Below are 16,657 nucleotides of genomic sequence, written 5' to 3'. Positions count from 1 at the left end.
CCCTCCCTTCCCCTCCTAGCTCTCCCAGCACATCCCTGCACCTGAGCTCTGGCCCTGGCTGCCCCCACAACCCCCAGGAAAAACAAACTCCAGAAAAGATAAAAAATCCCTTTACTTCCTTTCAACTCCCCTCCTAAGGCTGTCAGCAAGTGCCTGCCCTTGTACAAACCCCAGAGCACAGGAGATCAGTGTCCCACCTGTGGGGAGGTGCAGCATTCCCAACCCTCTGCACGCCTCTGACCCCTTCCTGGGGTTTGGAACCAGCACAGCACCCAGTGGCTGCCCCAAGGCTCTGTGACAGTGGGGTGACAGCAAGGTGACAGCCCTGTTACCCTTGGGTTGTGTTCAACAGTCCCAGGGCGAGGGAAGAGATGAGAATCTTGACTCCACATTACACAAGACTGATTTATTTTATTATTATATTTAAATGCTATACTAAAACTATACTAAAAATAGAAAGGATCCACAAGAAAGCTAGAAAGAAAAGCAAAGGAATGAATAACAAAATCTTGTGGCAGCTCACAGCCCCAACACAGGTGGATGCCATTGGTCATCAAGTAAAAACAAGTTCACATGCTGAGTAAACAATTCTCCAAATCACCTTCCAAAGCAGCAAAACATGGAGAAGCTGAAGCTTCCCTGCTTCTCAGGAGAAAAGATCCTGGCAAAAGGATTTTTCATAAAATATGTCTGTGACACTACCCCAACACCCTGCTGCTGCCCCTGCCTCTGAGCAGCTGCCACCGGTGGCTCCAAGGTGTCCTGCCCAAAGTGCCAGCTCCAGTGGGGCACCATGCAGGGATTCCTTCACTCCTCCTGGCAGCAGGGTCCCCATCTGCCCACCCCCCAGCTCTGGGAGCTCCAGGTGATGCTCCTCTCCACCAGCAGAGATGGAGATGCTGAACAAGGCCTCTAATGTCACCACAGTGCCACTGGCACCTCCTGCAGCTCTGCCAGGCAGGATGCACAGATCCCACACTCACCTCTGAAAGCCCCCACATTTACCCACCCATCATTCCATAGCTTTGTTCTGTGACAGAGGCACACATTTCTGCCAGGCAGGATGCACAGATCCCACACTCACCTCTGAAAGCCCCCACATTTACCCACCCATTCCATAGCTTTGTTCTGTGACAGAGGCACACATTTCTGCCAGGCAGGATGCACAGATCCCACACTCACCTCTGAAAGCCCCCACATTTACCCACCCATCATTCCATAGCTTTGTTCTGTGACAGAGGCACACATTTCTGCCAGGCAGGATGCACAGATCCCACACTCACCTCTGAAAGCCCCCACATTTACCCACCCATTCCATAGTTTTGTTCTCAGACAGAAGCACACATTTCTGCCTGGTGCTCACACTGCACAGCTCCAGCGGATACCTGAACATCATAAAAGCAATTTCACAAGCAGCAAAAAGCCAACAGTAGCAATGATGTGCTCTAAGAGCTCAGGAATTAGAGTCCAGAGGAGATGAAAGCAATAAATAATGAATGAAAGCTTGTCAAGGCTTCTGCAAGGCATCCTCAAGCACACTGAGCCCCACCCTGGCTCATCCCTACACACACACACAGGAGCTGTGCTCTCCCCAAGCCTGCAGAGCTCTGAACCTGAACCACTGCTGCTGGGATCTCTCCAGTCCTTGCCAGGCAGTTTTCCTTCCTGCATCTCAGGTGAACACAGCCAAATCAATTTTTAGCTTTTTTTCCCTTTTATTTCCCCCCACCTCAAGGTATAAATTGTTAAAGAAAAGCATCTCATGTTCATCTGCCTTCCTGCAGCAGGCAGGCCCTGCAAGGAAGCCTCAGGAGAAGAAATATCACATTCCACTCCTGTAATCTGCAAACTGCCCATTTGTAAAACCCAGAGAGCACACTCTGAGCTACAGCTCCACCTGCCCATTTCCATTCAGGACAGATGCTCTGGCAATGAAATGAAAATACAGCTTTCCTGAAACATGTAATATCCCTACTTTGTTATCAGATGATCCAGTCTTGGCCTCTCTGTGTAAAATATTCCTCCTCAGCTGCTTTATCCCCACTATCTCTTTTTGCTGTGTGCTCAGCATGGCATCAGGAGCACCAGAGCTCAGCTACAAAGGACTGGGGGGCTTTGACTCAGGACTTTTCCTGCTCCAGGAACTTCTTCCACTGGCACAGGGATTTCCCACTGTCTGTCTTTGCAACCACCTGAGCAGGAAGAGTCCAAATGTCCCCAAATCCTACCCCAAATCCCAGCCCCTTGATCATCTCTCAACTCACTTGGCAGGGCTAGGTCAGGGGTTTCACCTTTTTTATAAATTCTAGTTGGAAGCACAAGGAGAAGTTCAAGGTGCAGCTTATCAGACACACATTTAGGGCAGTCTCTGTAGTTTTCCATGATGAAAAAGATCCACTAACTTCTGTATCCAGCCTCCTCTGGATACTAAAATCCTGTAATTCAGAGCTTTTGCTCTTTGATACCAGCACCTCAATGGGCACAGACCCCTTTCCCCATTGCATGAGCCAATGTTACCAAAAGCACATTTAAAGAGACACAAGAAAAGGTCTAAGGGATGAAAGGTGGAGCTTCTAGTCTCTCTCATTACTAATTTTCTTTTTAAAATATGTACTAGGGCTTAAGATCCTTATATTGAAGTTCCTGAACAGCCTCAGATATAAATAAATACATTAAAATATGAGGATCTACATTGTCAGCAGCATCTTAAATACAATGTCTTAAAAACACCTTAACTTTAAGGTTATATAAGTTAAAAAACCAAATACCACTGAACCCAAATTAAGTTATCTTTTTAAAATAAAAGTGAGGGTTTTGAAGCAATTAAAGGTTGGACTCCATGATCTTAGATGTCTCTTCCAACTTAAATATTTCTAGAATTCCATAAATTTACTTGTTCAAAGAAAGTTCTTTACACAGTCACAAACCCTTCAGCAGAAGCACCAAGAATTAACCCTGACTGAAGCAAAACCAGCTTTTAAGCACAAACAAGCAAATACTTCACTGCCTTATTGTGGTTGAGGATGCAAAACTGGAGCTCTGGAAAGCACAAACCTTCACTATGACAGTCTGGTCAGAGTTGCTGCTCATCATCTCATTGATGGACTTAAAGAGCTGCAGCAGAGACTCCCTGAAGTCTGCTTCTCCTTTGTTTTCATACAGCCTGAAAAACAATTAGGTTTCATCAGTACAAACCACAATGGAAATACTGTTTTAAAAAAATCTGGTGGCTTTTTTAACAATCAGATGACAAACGGCCACTTTTTGTCTTACATTTTCTCAATAGTTTCTACAACTTCCTTCACTGAATGAAGAGCTTTCTTCCACAAAAAAAAAAAAAAAAAAAAAAAAAAAAAAAAAAAAAAAAAAAAAAAACCACACTCAAAAAAACCAAACCACTCAAGACAAGACAGACTGACCAGGCTGGGCCAGCAGGAAGAAGAGATTTTTATTGTGAAATGCCACCTGCAGAAGTGCTGCTCTAGTCTCTGGTGAATCCCTGAGCAGTGCCCCAGCTCCCTGTGCCTGGGACAGCCTCTCCACCCTCCAGATGTCTGCCAGGACCCTTGTGCTGATGAAGCCACAAAGCAGCCAGCAAACTTGCCAGCAATCACTAAAATCTACCAGTGGCCTAAGGTGAGTGACCTTAAACTCTGGGCAAGAAAGAAAAAGCAAGGCAAGAAAGAAAAAGCAAGGCAAAAAAGAAAAAGCAAGGCAAGAAAGAAAAAGCAAGGCAAGAAAGAAAAAGCAAGGCAAGAAAGAAAAAGCAAGGCAAGAAAGAAAAAGCAAGGCAAGAAAGAAAAAGCAAGGCAAGAAAGACCCCACTGACCCTCTTTTTGCTAAGAAGACACATTTTTTTCCTGTGGGAAGGAAGCACTGAGGTTACACCGTGTTTCAGCACTAATTTCAGGCTCGGTTTGCCATGGAGTCAGCACAGCTGACACAGAGCAGTGACTCAGCCCCAGCTCAGCTGCAGGAGCAAGGTCCCTGTGCCTCCAGGCAGACTCCTCACAGCTGAGCTGCCCACTGGGATCCCCCTCTCCTTCTCTCAGATGCTTTCAGAGGGGTAAAAACTGCACAGAGGCACCTGAGCAACACCAGAGGCCAAAGAAACACAGCCAAGGTGAAGAACTTGGGCCACTGGTACAATGAGTGTCCCTGGAATTCTCTGCAGTGGTTTAAAGGCAGAACCTGCCCTGCTCCGGGGGTAGGATGGCACAGTCCTCGCTGGAAAATGAGGGGGACACCACCACTGGCTCCACATCATCCTTGAAAACCTCCCCTCCTCAGGCAGCACGTGGGGCTCACCCACACCAGGGTCAGCCAGACTTCACATGACCAAAAAAAAGGAGCTGGAACCCAGATTAAATCTGAACAGGGGGAGTTTAAAACACCACATGGGACTGCCAGGCCAGGCTGGACAGGGCTTTGGGCACCCTGGGACAGTGGGAGGCGTGGGATGGGATGAGTTCAAGGTCCCTTCCCACCCAAACCATTCCATGACTCCTTTCCCCAGCTAAACCCCACCTTTACCCAGTCAGCTCTGATGGATCAAGAGCCTCACCCAACAAAAACTGGGCTCCCAAAGCCCTCCCTGGTCCCACTGGCTCTGATCCCCCAAACACCCGGCACCAAGACCCACTGCAGCAGCTCCCAGCACGAGCTCAACTCCCTTTTACCTTCCTCTATTTCCTCCTGGAATTAAACCCAGTAGGAAGGTCTTGAATGTAGTGAGGAGCTCAGAAAGGGAACTTCATCCAGAAATTTCCTAGGTACACTCCTTGGACATTTTCTTCATGTTCCAAGATCACAGAATCATGGAATGGTTTTGGTGGGAAGGGATTTTAAATCCTATCAAGTCACAGTCCTGCCATGGCAGGAACACCTTCCACTGTCCCAGGCTGCTCCAACCTGGCCTTGGACATTCCCAGGGATCCAGGGGCAGCCACAGCTGCTCTGGGCACCCTGTGCCAGGGCCTGCCCACGCTCCCAGCCAGGAATTCCTTCCCAATATCCAATCTAAAGCCACATCATGATGGATCACACATTGCAGCTGGAAATGGATTTTTCTTGGGATAAACATGGAGCTCAGGATGTTCCTGCTGCTTTACACTGAAGTTAACATGTAACATTTTTAATGTTGTGCTGATAAACCTTTGCAAGTCCCAGGTATGAAAAAGCTGATTTTAACCTGGACACAGAGGAAATAAATATAGAAAATTTAAAAAAACCTAAACCACTAAATTGTATTATTTTGCTGTGCAGACCTCTATTCCCCTTTTATGCTAAAACTGGGGGTTATGAAGGATAAAAAACTTAAGTCCCCATTTCCATAATGGATTTCAGTGTCCCCCTGAACAGATTAGAGAGGTGAAACTTAAACCAACAGAAAGAGTAACTGAACTTGACAGCCCAATAAATCAAAGTGCTTCTGACAAAAATCTCTGCCTTTCAAAAGGAAGTCACAATAAAAATAAACAAGTTAGTCACAAATGTGTTCCTACTGTCAGTTAATAACATCTATCTATTTAATATACCTGATAAAGCACAAAATCCCTGCAGCTGTGAGAAATCAAGGTTTACACCAGGCTGGTGCTTCCAGCACTGCCTGGAGGATTTTAAAACTGTGGTAAATACACCACAAGCACTGGGATCACTACTGAGGAAATCAGAGATATTTCTAAAGGTCACTTGCAATATTTTGTCTTTATCAACCTCTGCTGTAGTGAACAAATAGATGTGCCACCATGCCTTGAGTGGATGAACTTCCATGGATTTAACCAGAACTCAACTGCTAAAGTGCTCCATCCATCCACGGAGCCCACCACCCTCTTCCTAAAGTTAAAAATAAGCCATATTTTGGAATAAAAGCTTCAGCTTGCTGCTTGTGATTCCTCAGCAATCCTGCATTTTAATCACTCCCAATCACACCCCCCAGGCAGGGCTTCAGTCCTGCAGCAGAACAAATCAGGCTCTTTCTGCACTCAGTAATTTTGCTGATTAATCCCTTGGCATGGAGGGTTGGTCTCACACTGAAGGGCTGTGAATTTGTGCTTCCCACAAGGAAATCCCACAGCCAGTCCTGGAGGGTCAGATTGTCTGTAAATCCAATCTGCAGCCAGAGGGAATTTTATTTTTTCTGTTTTCAAGTGATTTGTAGGCCCTGCTGCAGCCTCAGTGACATCCAGTATTTTATGAATCTCGCAGCAAGGCTCCTACAGAAATAAATTCCAAGCCCTAAATTAGAGGAAAGGGTGGTGGAGATGGTAACTGAAGAGCTCTACATAAATCCCTTGCAATAAGGTTGTTCCCACTGCTAACAAGCAGTAAAAGGACTCAATCTAAGTGAAGATCCCATCAGCTTGGTTTATAACTTCTGTAACATCCTGTGTATAAAACACAATACAATAACAGAAATCTCCCCAAACAGTGCCAAGCTTTAATTGTCCAGAGACCTAAACTATGATAATTTTACCAATTCCCTGCTACTGAAAACACAGATCTCTGCTAAAGAGGGAAAACCCTTCTCCTGAAATAACTTCTCACAGCTTCAAGTATTTCTAAAACAGAGCAATACTAAGCAGTTTTAACTGCTGGACTGTAAAATGTTGGCAGTTTTGGGGCATTATTGGCCATGGGAGGTTGAAGCACTGCCTGTACTCACTGGTTGAACAATATCCTGGAGCGCACAATGAACTTGAAGATGTATTCCAGGGCTTTCATGGCTTTGAAGAGCTGATCAGTGATCCCACACTTCTCAGCACTGTCCACGTATGTTTTCAATACCTTGGTCAGTTTTCTGTTTAAATACAAAAAGCCGACAAACAAGTCACAAGTGTTCTCACAGAATTTCCATTTTGAAAGGTTTAATGAAAAATTATTCGCCCACAGAGCTACAAAGTTAATTCTTCAACTAAAAACTCATTGTGGTTCTGTCTTGCTGATAAGTAGCTGGCACTTATTTTTGAGGGAAAAAAAAAAAAAAAAGAGAAAAACCACAGACCATAACCTCATTTAACACACAAATCTCACAAATTTAACACACGATACAACAAATCTCAGTAAGACTGATTTTCTGCTGGATGTTCAAATGGATATTCAGATTCAGGCTCTGAGAAAGATGCACCTACTAATAACAATCAAAATAATAAAAATAATGAAATTAAATACAAGCATGCTGCTAGAATTAACACAAAGTAGAAGTTTCTTCATTCAGCAAGGCTTCCCCTTTAGAAAGCTTTCCCATGGATTTTGGGCTGAGATTTGTAAAATTTATTTCTCAAAGTACACACCAACAGTTGGAAATTCTCTTCTTCCCCATTTTAAAGCCTATCAAACTCGAAAGTGAAACAATTTTCAAAATAATCCCATTCCAGCTCCCTCCCTTCCAATGAATATAAATCAGGGCTTTAATGCAACCACAAGCAATTCCATTTTAAATCATCCCAGCTCCAGTGCATGATCCAACATCCCCACTCCAAGTAAACAAGCTCCACATTATTCCCCACTAACAGAAAACAACACAGAGATCCTGCTGCCTGGGGATTTGTTGGAGCAGGAGCAAACTGCCTGAGAATTTCAAGCAAGCACTTAAAATACTGCCAAGGCCACCTCTCTTTACTTCAGGGCTGAAGGTTGGGCTGGGTGAGCTTGGAACTCTTTTCCACGCTGGATGTTCCATGAATAAAAGGCAGGGAGAGGGCAGGGATCTGTCACACCCATGGGGACACCTCAAGCCAGAATTCAGCTCTCCCCTGTCTCTGCCTCCCTGCACTTGAGGAAGGGAAGGATGCTCTCCATGCCACGAGAGGACCACCCCCACCTTTTCCTCAGAAGTCCAGGTGATGCAGGATGCTCCACAGGAGTGATCAGTGACCAAAATATCAGCCTTGAGACTGCAGGCTCAAATCTTCTTTGGGAATTAAAGAAGGATCAGGGAAAGGTTCTTCCCCAGAAGGTGCTGGCACTGCCCAGGCTCCCTGGGGAATGAGCATAAGGCTGCCAGAGCTCCAGGAGGGTTTGGAAAACATTCCCAGGGATGCACAGAGTAGGATTTTGGGGTGTCTGTGCCAGGAGCTGGACTGATGATCCCTGTGGGACCTTCCAGCTCAGAATATTCTATGATTTTATGATTCTTCACGATTTTAAATCAATATTTTCAAACACTTTCAGGTCCCTTAACAGACACTCTACACCAGCAAAGGGCACCCCAGGTTCCCTGGTTTGGGTTTGCCTTCCTCCCAGCACTGCAAAGATATCCATCAGATATTTTTCCTCCAGTCTAACACAGCAGCAAAGATTCCAACTGTCAAAAACTACTTAAGACAACAAAAATAATGAGCCTTTGTTTTTTTGTCTTTCACTGCTTCTTCCCCACACTGACAGTAATGTGGATAATCAGGGTACAGTGTCATTTAATGCACAAAAAACTCCAGTATTTGAAGCATCTTAAATGGATGAGATTTCCTTCCAATATGAGTGAGAATTGCTTTTGTTTTCCTTACAAAACAACTCCTGAAATTGTCAAATCATCCCCTTCTCCACTACAGCACTATCAGAACTTCTCCTTGCACATCACTGAAAGTTGTACCAATTTATTTCAAGAAAGAAACAAAGACTACCCCCAGTCTTCTTCCAGACCCTCCCAAGCTCATGGGCACATTCCTAATTAGTAATTAAATAACATTACCTGGAAAAATTCTCCAAGTCACATTAGGAAAAATAAATTTTCCAACTCACGTGTAGGCCAAGGTAGCACTGAAATGCTTCTTGATGTAGGTCTCCAAGACAGGGTTGAAATGCTGAAATTTTCTGTCAGCAATCAGTCCAATGATAAATACCTGAAAAAAACACCATAATTAGTGTGTTAGCCTCAAAAAAAATCTTTCATTTTTTGTCCATTCCCCTTTCTTCTTAGAGAAGAGACATTACTGGCATTAAAATTTCTGTTCTGCTCCTGTCCTAAATTCGTTGTTAATCCATTAAAATTACTGGATGTGAGTGTTTCCTTATTTCCTGGGAGGATGACAAGATAGAATCCAACTCCCCCTGCATCTGAGCTTTAAATATAACTTTTAAATTAAATAATAACTCTCAGCTCAGATCTTTTCCATTAATACACTTGATTCTATCATTAATTCCCCATCATTAGGTACATTTCAGACTCCTCCCCACTGTAGACTCACCAAAGCATCAAACACCAAGGTGTCAAAGGTCTCACTCTCTGAGTTCTCCATCATGATGTTAAAAAGGGCATCCAGCGTATCTTGAAGGAACTACAAAGAAACAACACAGCTCTCATCATGCTTTCAAAGGAAAATTAAATTGAGATTTCACACAGGTTTCTATAAGTAAAGGCATTTTAAAAGTTAGCAAAAAAACTGGCAAATCCAATACTTTTCTTTCCAGCAACTTATTTTTAGTGAAGTTGATTATCTGTACACAAGTTATCACTCCAACAGAAAAAATGAAGTCACAAGCCACACTTGGCACACCTGGACAAGGACTTGGATCTGTGACAATGCTCCAACAACAAGGATTTCCAAACTGCAGATTCACCACACGCTCGCCAGGCCCATGCATTGCTGGAAACTCGGGTGTTTCAGAGCACAAACCACACAAGCACCTGAGTCTCATGCCAGGGAAGGCACTCAGGACATCCCTGCTCAGGGCTGCACCACAGCCCCCCCAGTCCCAGGGGGGATCCCACATGCAGGCATGGGAACAGAGCCCCCCAGTGCTGCCCCAGCCCCAAACCTGCACAGCAAGGTCTTCACTCCCCCTGCCCGGGCACCCCCATCTGTGCAACACCAGAGAAAAAGCAGATTAGTGCCAGGGGCTTCCAGTAAAGCACAAGGACAAAAGGTCCCTGATTCCAGGAGCTCTTCCCAGAGGCAGGAATCCATGCAGTGCCAGAGATACTCATCACTTCTGCAGGGATGGGCTTGTGTCTGAGCAGCTCCTTCCTCCAGCTGGCACAGACACACAGGGGCTCCTCCAGGGCACAGCCAGGCTGCATCACAGCTCAGTTTGGGTTGAGAAAGAAGGGGTTAAATGTGGATGGTCCCAGCACACGTTGCTCAAATCATCCCAGGATGATTTGGGTTGGAAGAGACCAAAAATCCCATCCAGTGACACCCAGGGACACCTTTCACAGTCCCAGGATGGTCCAACCTGGCCTTGGGCACTGCCAGGGATCCAGGGGCAGCCCCAGCTGTTCTGGGCACCCTGTGCCAGGGCTGCCCACCTGACCAAGAAAGTAAAATGGAAAAAAAAAGCTTTTGCCTCGTAGATGAGACAGAGAGAACATCATCTCAACAAGCAGAAGGGAATTGATGCTGGGGGGTTCCAGCTACAAGAGGCATTTCACATCCTGTGAGGGATGGAAAACCAGCCTGACTCCTACCTTCCTCTTTAAAAACATTCAAGGAGTCTCCTGGATCAAGCCTGATTCACCTGATCTCCTAAACCTACAGTCAAATGTCAGGAGTTAGCCCCATTCACAGCTGAATGTCAAACTCCTTAAAGCAAGTGCACAGAGTCACAGTTCGTGCTGCTGAGGATGAAAAAACAGGAAAACCCAAATTCTTGCAGCTGATCTTAGCCCAGTCCTGGGGAAGAGCCAGCTCATAATTTCACCACGGGGGCAAAAGGAAAACATCACCTCCTCACAGCCTTACTCATTCCATTAAAGAAGATGTGCAAATAAAGCACATTAAAGGCTGGACTTGATGTTCTAAAGGTTGAACTCTGTGATCTCAGAGGTCTTTTCCAACCTAAATGGTTCTGTAATTCTAAATGATTCTGTGGCTGCTGCCAGCTAGCAGGGAGGGAAGTGCAAAGCACAGTCTGGAGCCTTGACAGAAGTTGGAGCCTTGGTCTGAAGAGAAGTTGCACTCCTGGGTCGCACCGAGTTCCCTGGAAGCCAAAGGATGGTTGGGAGGCTGATCAAGCCTTGATTTCACATTCAGACACCTCAGCCTGACTTTCATGAGCAGAGCTCAGGTCTGAAATCTGTTCACCAGGACTTGGTGTAGCAGCAGGAAGAGCACAGCAGAGATGCTGCTGCTGCTGCGTGAAGGGGCAGGACATCTCAGGTGTTATGAATAATTCCTACACTATTAGTTTACATTCTCATACTGCACAGTCTCTGCACAAATGGAGCCAGAGCCTCTGGGGAGGGGAGATAACATTTACAGCTTCCACACACTCTGGGAACAGGCAGAGGATGCAGAGCTGGGCTCATCTCCACTCAAATAAATGAACACCAGTAGGCCCAGGACTTTCACTGGGAGTTTTCAAAACAGGCTATGTCTTAACAGAAAATAGGAATGTGTTTTATCATATCAATACTTTTTCTAAAGATATCCAGGCTGCACTGGGTACTGTAGTTAAAAACATGAAGGGCAAAGAAAGCTGGAGGAACAGAAAGGAACAGTTACAAACCAGATCCTGCAATGGAGCAGCCCCACAAAGATGGAACACTGCTGCAACAGACAGAGAATGTAAGCACTGACCCTCTAAAAAAGGATAAAAATGGTGGTGGAAGCAATATTAAACACTCCCTCTCTGCCCCCTGCATGTGCTCAGATCCCTGGGAGCAGGAGAAGGGAATCCCATTGGTCCTGAGCATGTGCCAGGTGCAGAACCCACTCTAAAACTGCTTTTACCCTGAGCCCATTTGTGGTGCATCCCAGGAAATCCCTGATCCCCACCCAGCAGGAACGTGCCACGCACTCTGGGATGTCACATTTGCAGAGGAGGGAGAACTCCAAGTGGCAGAGCCATGGCAGAGCTCAGCAGGAGCCAGTACCAGAGGCAAGATTCTGCTCTCAAATGACCCAGGACAAAACCACAGCAAGCAGAACCCTCCTAAAACACAAACCTGTGGGACCCCACCTTCCAAGGAGGACAAAATCAGCATTCCCAGATGCTTTAAGTTACTTCAAGCTGAGGCTTCATTATGCTTTTATTAAACAACTAAAAATCCCTGAAGTAAGGAAACAACTTCTCCAGGGTCACCCGTCCCCAAGTACATCTTTTGACACTCTTTTAGATTTGATTTATTACAACACCTTCAATAAAGTCCCAGCCTCCTCTTTTGCACAGCTAAATCTGTCTTTATGTAGCTCTCTGCAATCACTCAGTGGCCTTGGCAAATGTAAATAACTTGGCTCAGCTAAATGTTTCCAGAGTATTTTTTAAAAGAAAACAACAGCAGCACACACTAGGATTGCATTCCACATCCATAGATCAAAAATACATTTAACATTACCATGTAAGACTTCCAAGATGGTCTAATCTTGCAAAGAAAAGCACCTTTTTTTACTGTATCTGTATATAAAAATTTGCCAAAGTGCTAGGAAAAAAACAACCTAATTTTCAGAAATGTGCATTTGATGTTTGTTTTATCAGTTCTCAAACATCTAAAATGTTCCTGGAGGGCAGGGAGAGGAGCATCAGCACCCTGAAGTCTGAGGTTCCTGGTTGCAATTTTATGTCAAATGAGTGCAGTGAGGTTGAGGGGGAAAGTGTAGCATCAGCACCCTGAAGTCTGAGGTTCCTGGTTGCAATTTTATGTGCAAATGGGTGCAGTGAGGTTGAGGAGGAAAGTGCGGGGAGCCAAAAAACAAAAAGACACCTCAAAATCTGGGATTTTTACAGACAAACTCATTACCTTGACCACTTCACCACCATCAACTTTCATCAGCTGCTTCAAGTTCTGGTGCAACAGGCTCGTGTTGGATCTCCACTTCAGCAGTCCCAAGAGATCAACTAGGAATAAAAAAAAAAAACAAACCAGCAATTATCTCCTGCAGGCTCTTTCCCTTTCCTCACTCTCCACCACCACAAGCAGGACAAAGTTTTATTTCCTCACTTCAGCCTTTTTCCCTGGACAACAAGGTATTTCTGGTACCCTCTGACACTGCAGAAAGCTGGGACAATCCTTCTGCCCTGACAGAACTCTGAAAGGCTTTCAGAACAGCAGCCAGCTTTTGAAATATCAGCAGGAAAATCTAGGCCAAGGAAGCCTGGTCCCTGGGTTTTTGATTTGCTGTACACAACAGTTGTGTATTTAGAAAAAAATGCCAAAATGAAATTAGTCAGCCACCAACACAGTCATATCTACAGGGCAGTGACTCTCCCAGCATTAATGGTTCCAGCTTCTCTGCTCTCACTGCATAAACTGAAAAGAAAATAAAGCACAATGAAGCACAAAGAGTTGCAAACTCACTGAGGGTGGGGGAAAGCTGGGTGATGAATATCTGCCAGTGCCCACGCTGCTTGGCTGCTCTCTGAGGGCACAGCCCAGATGATGCCAGTGGTCCCATCCCCAAACCCTGCAGCCTGAAGATGGAGTCACTCCAGCACTCCTGATCACTAAGGGAATGCAGGAGGCCAGCTCTCTCCATCTGTCACTGCAAAGCTTCCTTTAGGGAAAGCTCCTGGGGAGGAGCTCTCAGTGGGGTCCCCCTGCAGAGCAGCAGCTCCCTGGGAAATACCAGCCCCAGCCCTGGAGCCCAGCACTGCCACAGACCCCAAAGCCCACACTCCTCCTGCCTCAGGGGAAAGCTCTTCCCCATGAAAAATCAGTTTTCAACGCAAAACAGAACTCCCAGCAAGTCCTGCTTCAATAACAAACTGAGCACAATGACCTCAAAGGCCTCTCCAACTTCAATGATTTCATGGCTAATTTAAAGACTCACTACCTTCAGTTTAGCCCCTAGCCCACCTCCCCCTGTAATTCATACTATGTGAATTCTGCCCAAAACCACTCGAAACAGGCACTTCCTCCCAACAAATACCCCCTCACCTCTTTGTTATTCAGGCTTTCAAAGCAACCAACACAACATTTACCAAGGCATGAATCTGCAGAGTTTATTCTGGAAATTATCTGCAGAGACTGAAAGCAGCCGCTTTGCTTTTCTCAAAAACCTTTCATTTTAAGTAATAAATGAAATTACTTCTAGTGGAAGGCACTACAGTACTCCTTGGAAAGAGTCCCCTCTGCGCAGCACTCAAACCAAGCCTTCTCATCATCTCTTTGTGAGGAGAAATAAAGAGAATTTTACTACATTAAAGCTTTGAAAGAGTTGAATCCAAGTCCTCCATTCCTTTTAATACATCCTACAAGAAGTCTATAGCCTGAACCCAAAGTCTTAGAAACCCAGTATTAACCAAAAAAAAAAAAAAATTGTTTCTGGAAGCAAAGCAAAGATGCCTCCATGAGTTATCCAAAGTGTTTCATGGATATATTTATATCAGCTTTCCACCCCTGAATTTGGCTGCAGTCTGACTTCTAACAAGGCATCAGCTTGACAGAAGAAATGATGTGAACAAAAGCCAGCCCACAGACGAGCTCTGAACAGCATCATGGATTGCCCCAAGAAAACAAACCCACGTGGACTGGCAGCGTGATGGCACAGCAAATGCTAAATGAATATACATTTGTGAGCACAAAATGTCAGTGCAGGCCAGCTGAAAGGGGAAAATAACTTACAGGCTATGGAAAAATGGGCACTGGCTGCTAATGCAAGCATTAATTAAGCCCAGCAAAGCAGCAGTCAGGCACTAATCCCACTCTTTTCACAGGGCTGTGTGTAAAATAATGCAGAAGAAGGATGTAAAACAGTATTTTAGCCTACAGAAAACAGGAATGATGGAGTAAGCCTAGGTCAAGTGAAATTTGAGGTCAGAAAACATCAGGAGGAAGAGAGAATGATGTTGCCCAGAGCAGCTGTGGCTGCCCCTGGATCCCTGGCAGTGCCCAAGGCCAGGCTGGACACTGGGGCTGGAGCACCTGGGACAGGGGAAGGTGTCCCTGCCATGGCTGGGGTGGCACTGGATGATCATTAAGGTCACTTCCAACCCAAACCAGTCTGGGATTCTGTGATTTCCCACTGCAAAAGGTTTAAACAAACACCCAGACTGCAAAGTTCCCAGTAGCAACTTGGCTTTATTAATGTGATTTATCATTCTGTGGACTGCACATGAAGAATGTTCTTTTACAGGGTATTTAACAAGTGGAAGGAACCACCCCAAGCTCCTGCCTATCTGCTTTCCTTAACCTGGATCTATGCAAAAGCTTCTCCTATAGAAACACCCAAACTTTTCCCAAAGCCCAGCCATGGAATTCAGTTAGATAACATTTCCCCTCTAAATTCCCATCTGTTCTTTGAAATTCTCTGCCTTCTTGACTTCAACATTTGATTTTCCAGTCTGTGTGATTTTTATTTTAATTCTGTGCTTACATCTTCACTTTTTATGCCACTACAGCACTTCAATTTGTCCTATGTGTGCGTTGGGTTTTCTTTAATTATCGACTTTGCTAAGCCAAATCCCTCCCCCACGTGCTCTTCAAAATCCTGGTCTCCCCAGTTCCTCCAAGTCCTGACTCCAGTGAAGGAACAGCCACTACTATCCAGAGATTTGAGTCCTTCAGGGAGAAGAGAGAATAGAAATTCTTGGAATAATCTTTTGAGGTGCCCTGGATGCTTCCAACAGCAAATCCACAGGAACAGCACAGCCAGCTCTGCCTACTGATAACTGAACATTTTCCCAGCAAGCCATTAATGCATTTTCAGTTCTGTTCCCATCACCCTGACAATAAAAGGACATCCTGGAAGTCTGGGAAGAGGCACCAGGAGCATTTACTTCCACAGGCACTGAGAGTTTCTGCTCCTCCTCTTTGTCTTATGTCATTACTCTTCCTCAAAATTAACTGCAAAATCCAGGAAAAGGACAGGGAATGTCCTGCTTTAATAAATTCTGCTCAAATCACTAAAAACTGGTCAAGTGTTAAACTGAGTAGACACCTCACACCATCACTCTCTCTCAAAAGTCTCAGCAATGGCCAAGTTTGTTATATTGAAGACTTTTCCATGCTAAGGACATGGATTACTGATGGAAAAGCAACACTAAAAACTCAGTTCATAGAGAACTGAAGGCAAGGGAGTGTTCAAAGAGCTCAGGCACAAAAAAGTCTCTGTACCATCAAACACCATGCAGAAGAAGGCAGATGACTTATTCACATACTTTCAGAATTACTAAAAATAAGTCTTAAGCCAGTTCTAAGATAGTTATGGAGGGTGAAGAAAGAACTATTATAGGTAACCAAAAGGAGAAAAATCTCCTTTGGCCCAACATTTTTTTAAGTGAGGATAATACTGGATTTTTATTTACTTGTTTTTAAGGAAGTTAAAGGAAGAATATTAACCAACCATTTTACAAAACTGAAAATCGGCTTCAAAAATCACCATCTGAAAATCACTGCCAACTTTTAGATGAAAACTGATACTTGAGGCAGGAATTTAATGATGATTTTTTTGTTTGTTTCTTTTCTGCTCAATGAGACATGGTGATCTTGCTTAATAATGTCACAGTACTTTGAAGAGAGAGAAGAGACTTTGGCAACTCCAAGGAAAAGTTTCCCAGACAACATAATTAACAGCAGCATTAAATAAAGATCAGGCCTTCAAAGCAAACAATATGTAAATCAAGCACCAAACAATGCTCAGGCTTAATTTTAATAGCAGTTCTGTGAAAGCCACATCAATATATTGATCACTGGGAAATACTTTTAACTACTAACGAGCACTAGGGAAGGCTGAAGGGAAAAACAGCACCAATTTCCCAACAAAAAGCAGTTTAATTCCAG

General features: G+C 44.6%; 1 protein-coding gene across 3 annotated transcripts in view; it reads right to left on the bottom strand.

Moving 5' to 3' along the window:
* DOCK1 (dedicator of cytokinesis 1) overlaps positions 1-16,657 on the bottom strand; it is a 266,426-nt gene that overhangs the window by 198,113 nt on the left and 51,656 nt on the right. For all 3 annotated transcript variants that reach the window (XM_041415304.1, XM_041415302.1, XM_041415305.1), the window contains exons 19-23: positions 12,677-12,774; positions 9,186-9,275; positions 8,740-8,840; positions 6,665-6,799; positions 3,055-3,163 (exon numbers count right to left, since the gene is read on the bottom strand). In XM_041415304.1, the coding sequence (XP_041271238.1) occupies positions 3,055-3,163; positions 6,665-6,799; positions 8,740-8,840; positions 9,186-9,275; positions 12,677-12,774 (533 nt within the window). The remainder of the gene's footprint in view (positions 1-3,054; positions 3,164-6,664; positions 6,800-8,739; positions 8,841-9,185; positions 9,276-12,676; positions 12,775-16,657) is intronic.

The sequence above is a fragment of the Onychostruthus taczanowskii genome, unplaced genomic scaffold (assembly GCF_017590055.1).
Source record: "Onychostruthus taczanowskii isolate IOZ18803 unplaced genomic scaffold, ASM1759005v1 scaffold5, whole genome shotgun sequence".
Lineage (NCBI taxonomy): Eukaryota > Metazoa > Chordata > Aves > Passeriformes > Passeridae > Onychostruthus > Onychostruthus taczanowskii.
Note: the sequence above shows the minus strand (reverse complement) of the source record. Positions and strands in the feature narration are given on the sequence as shown.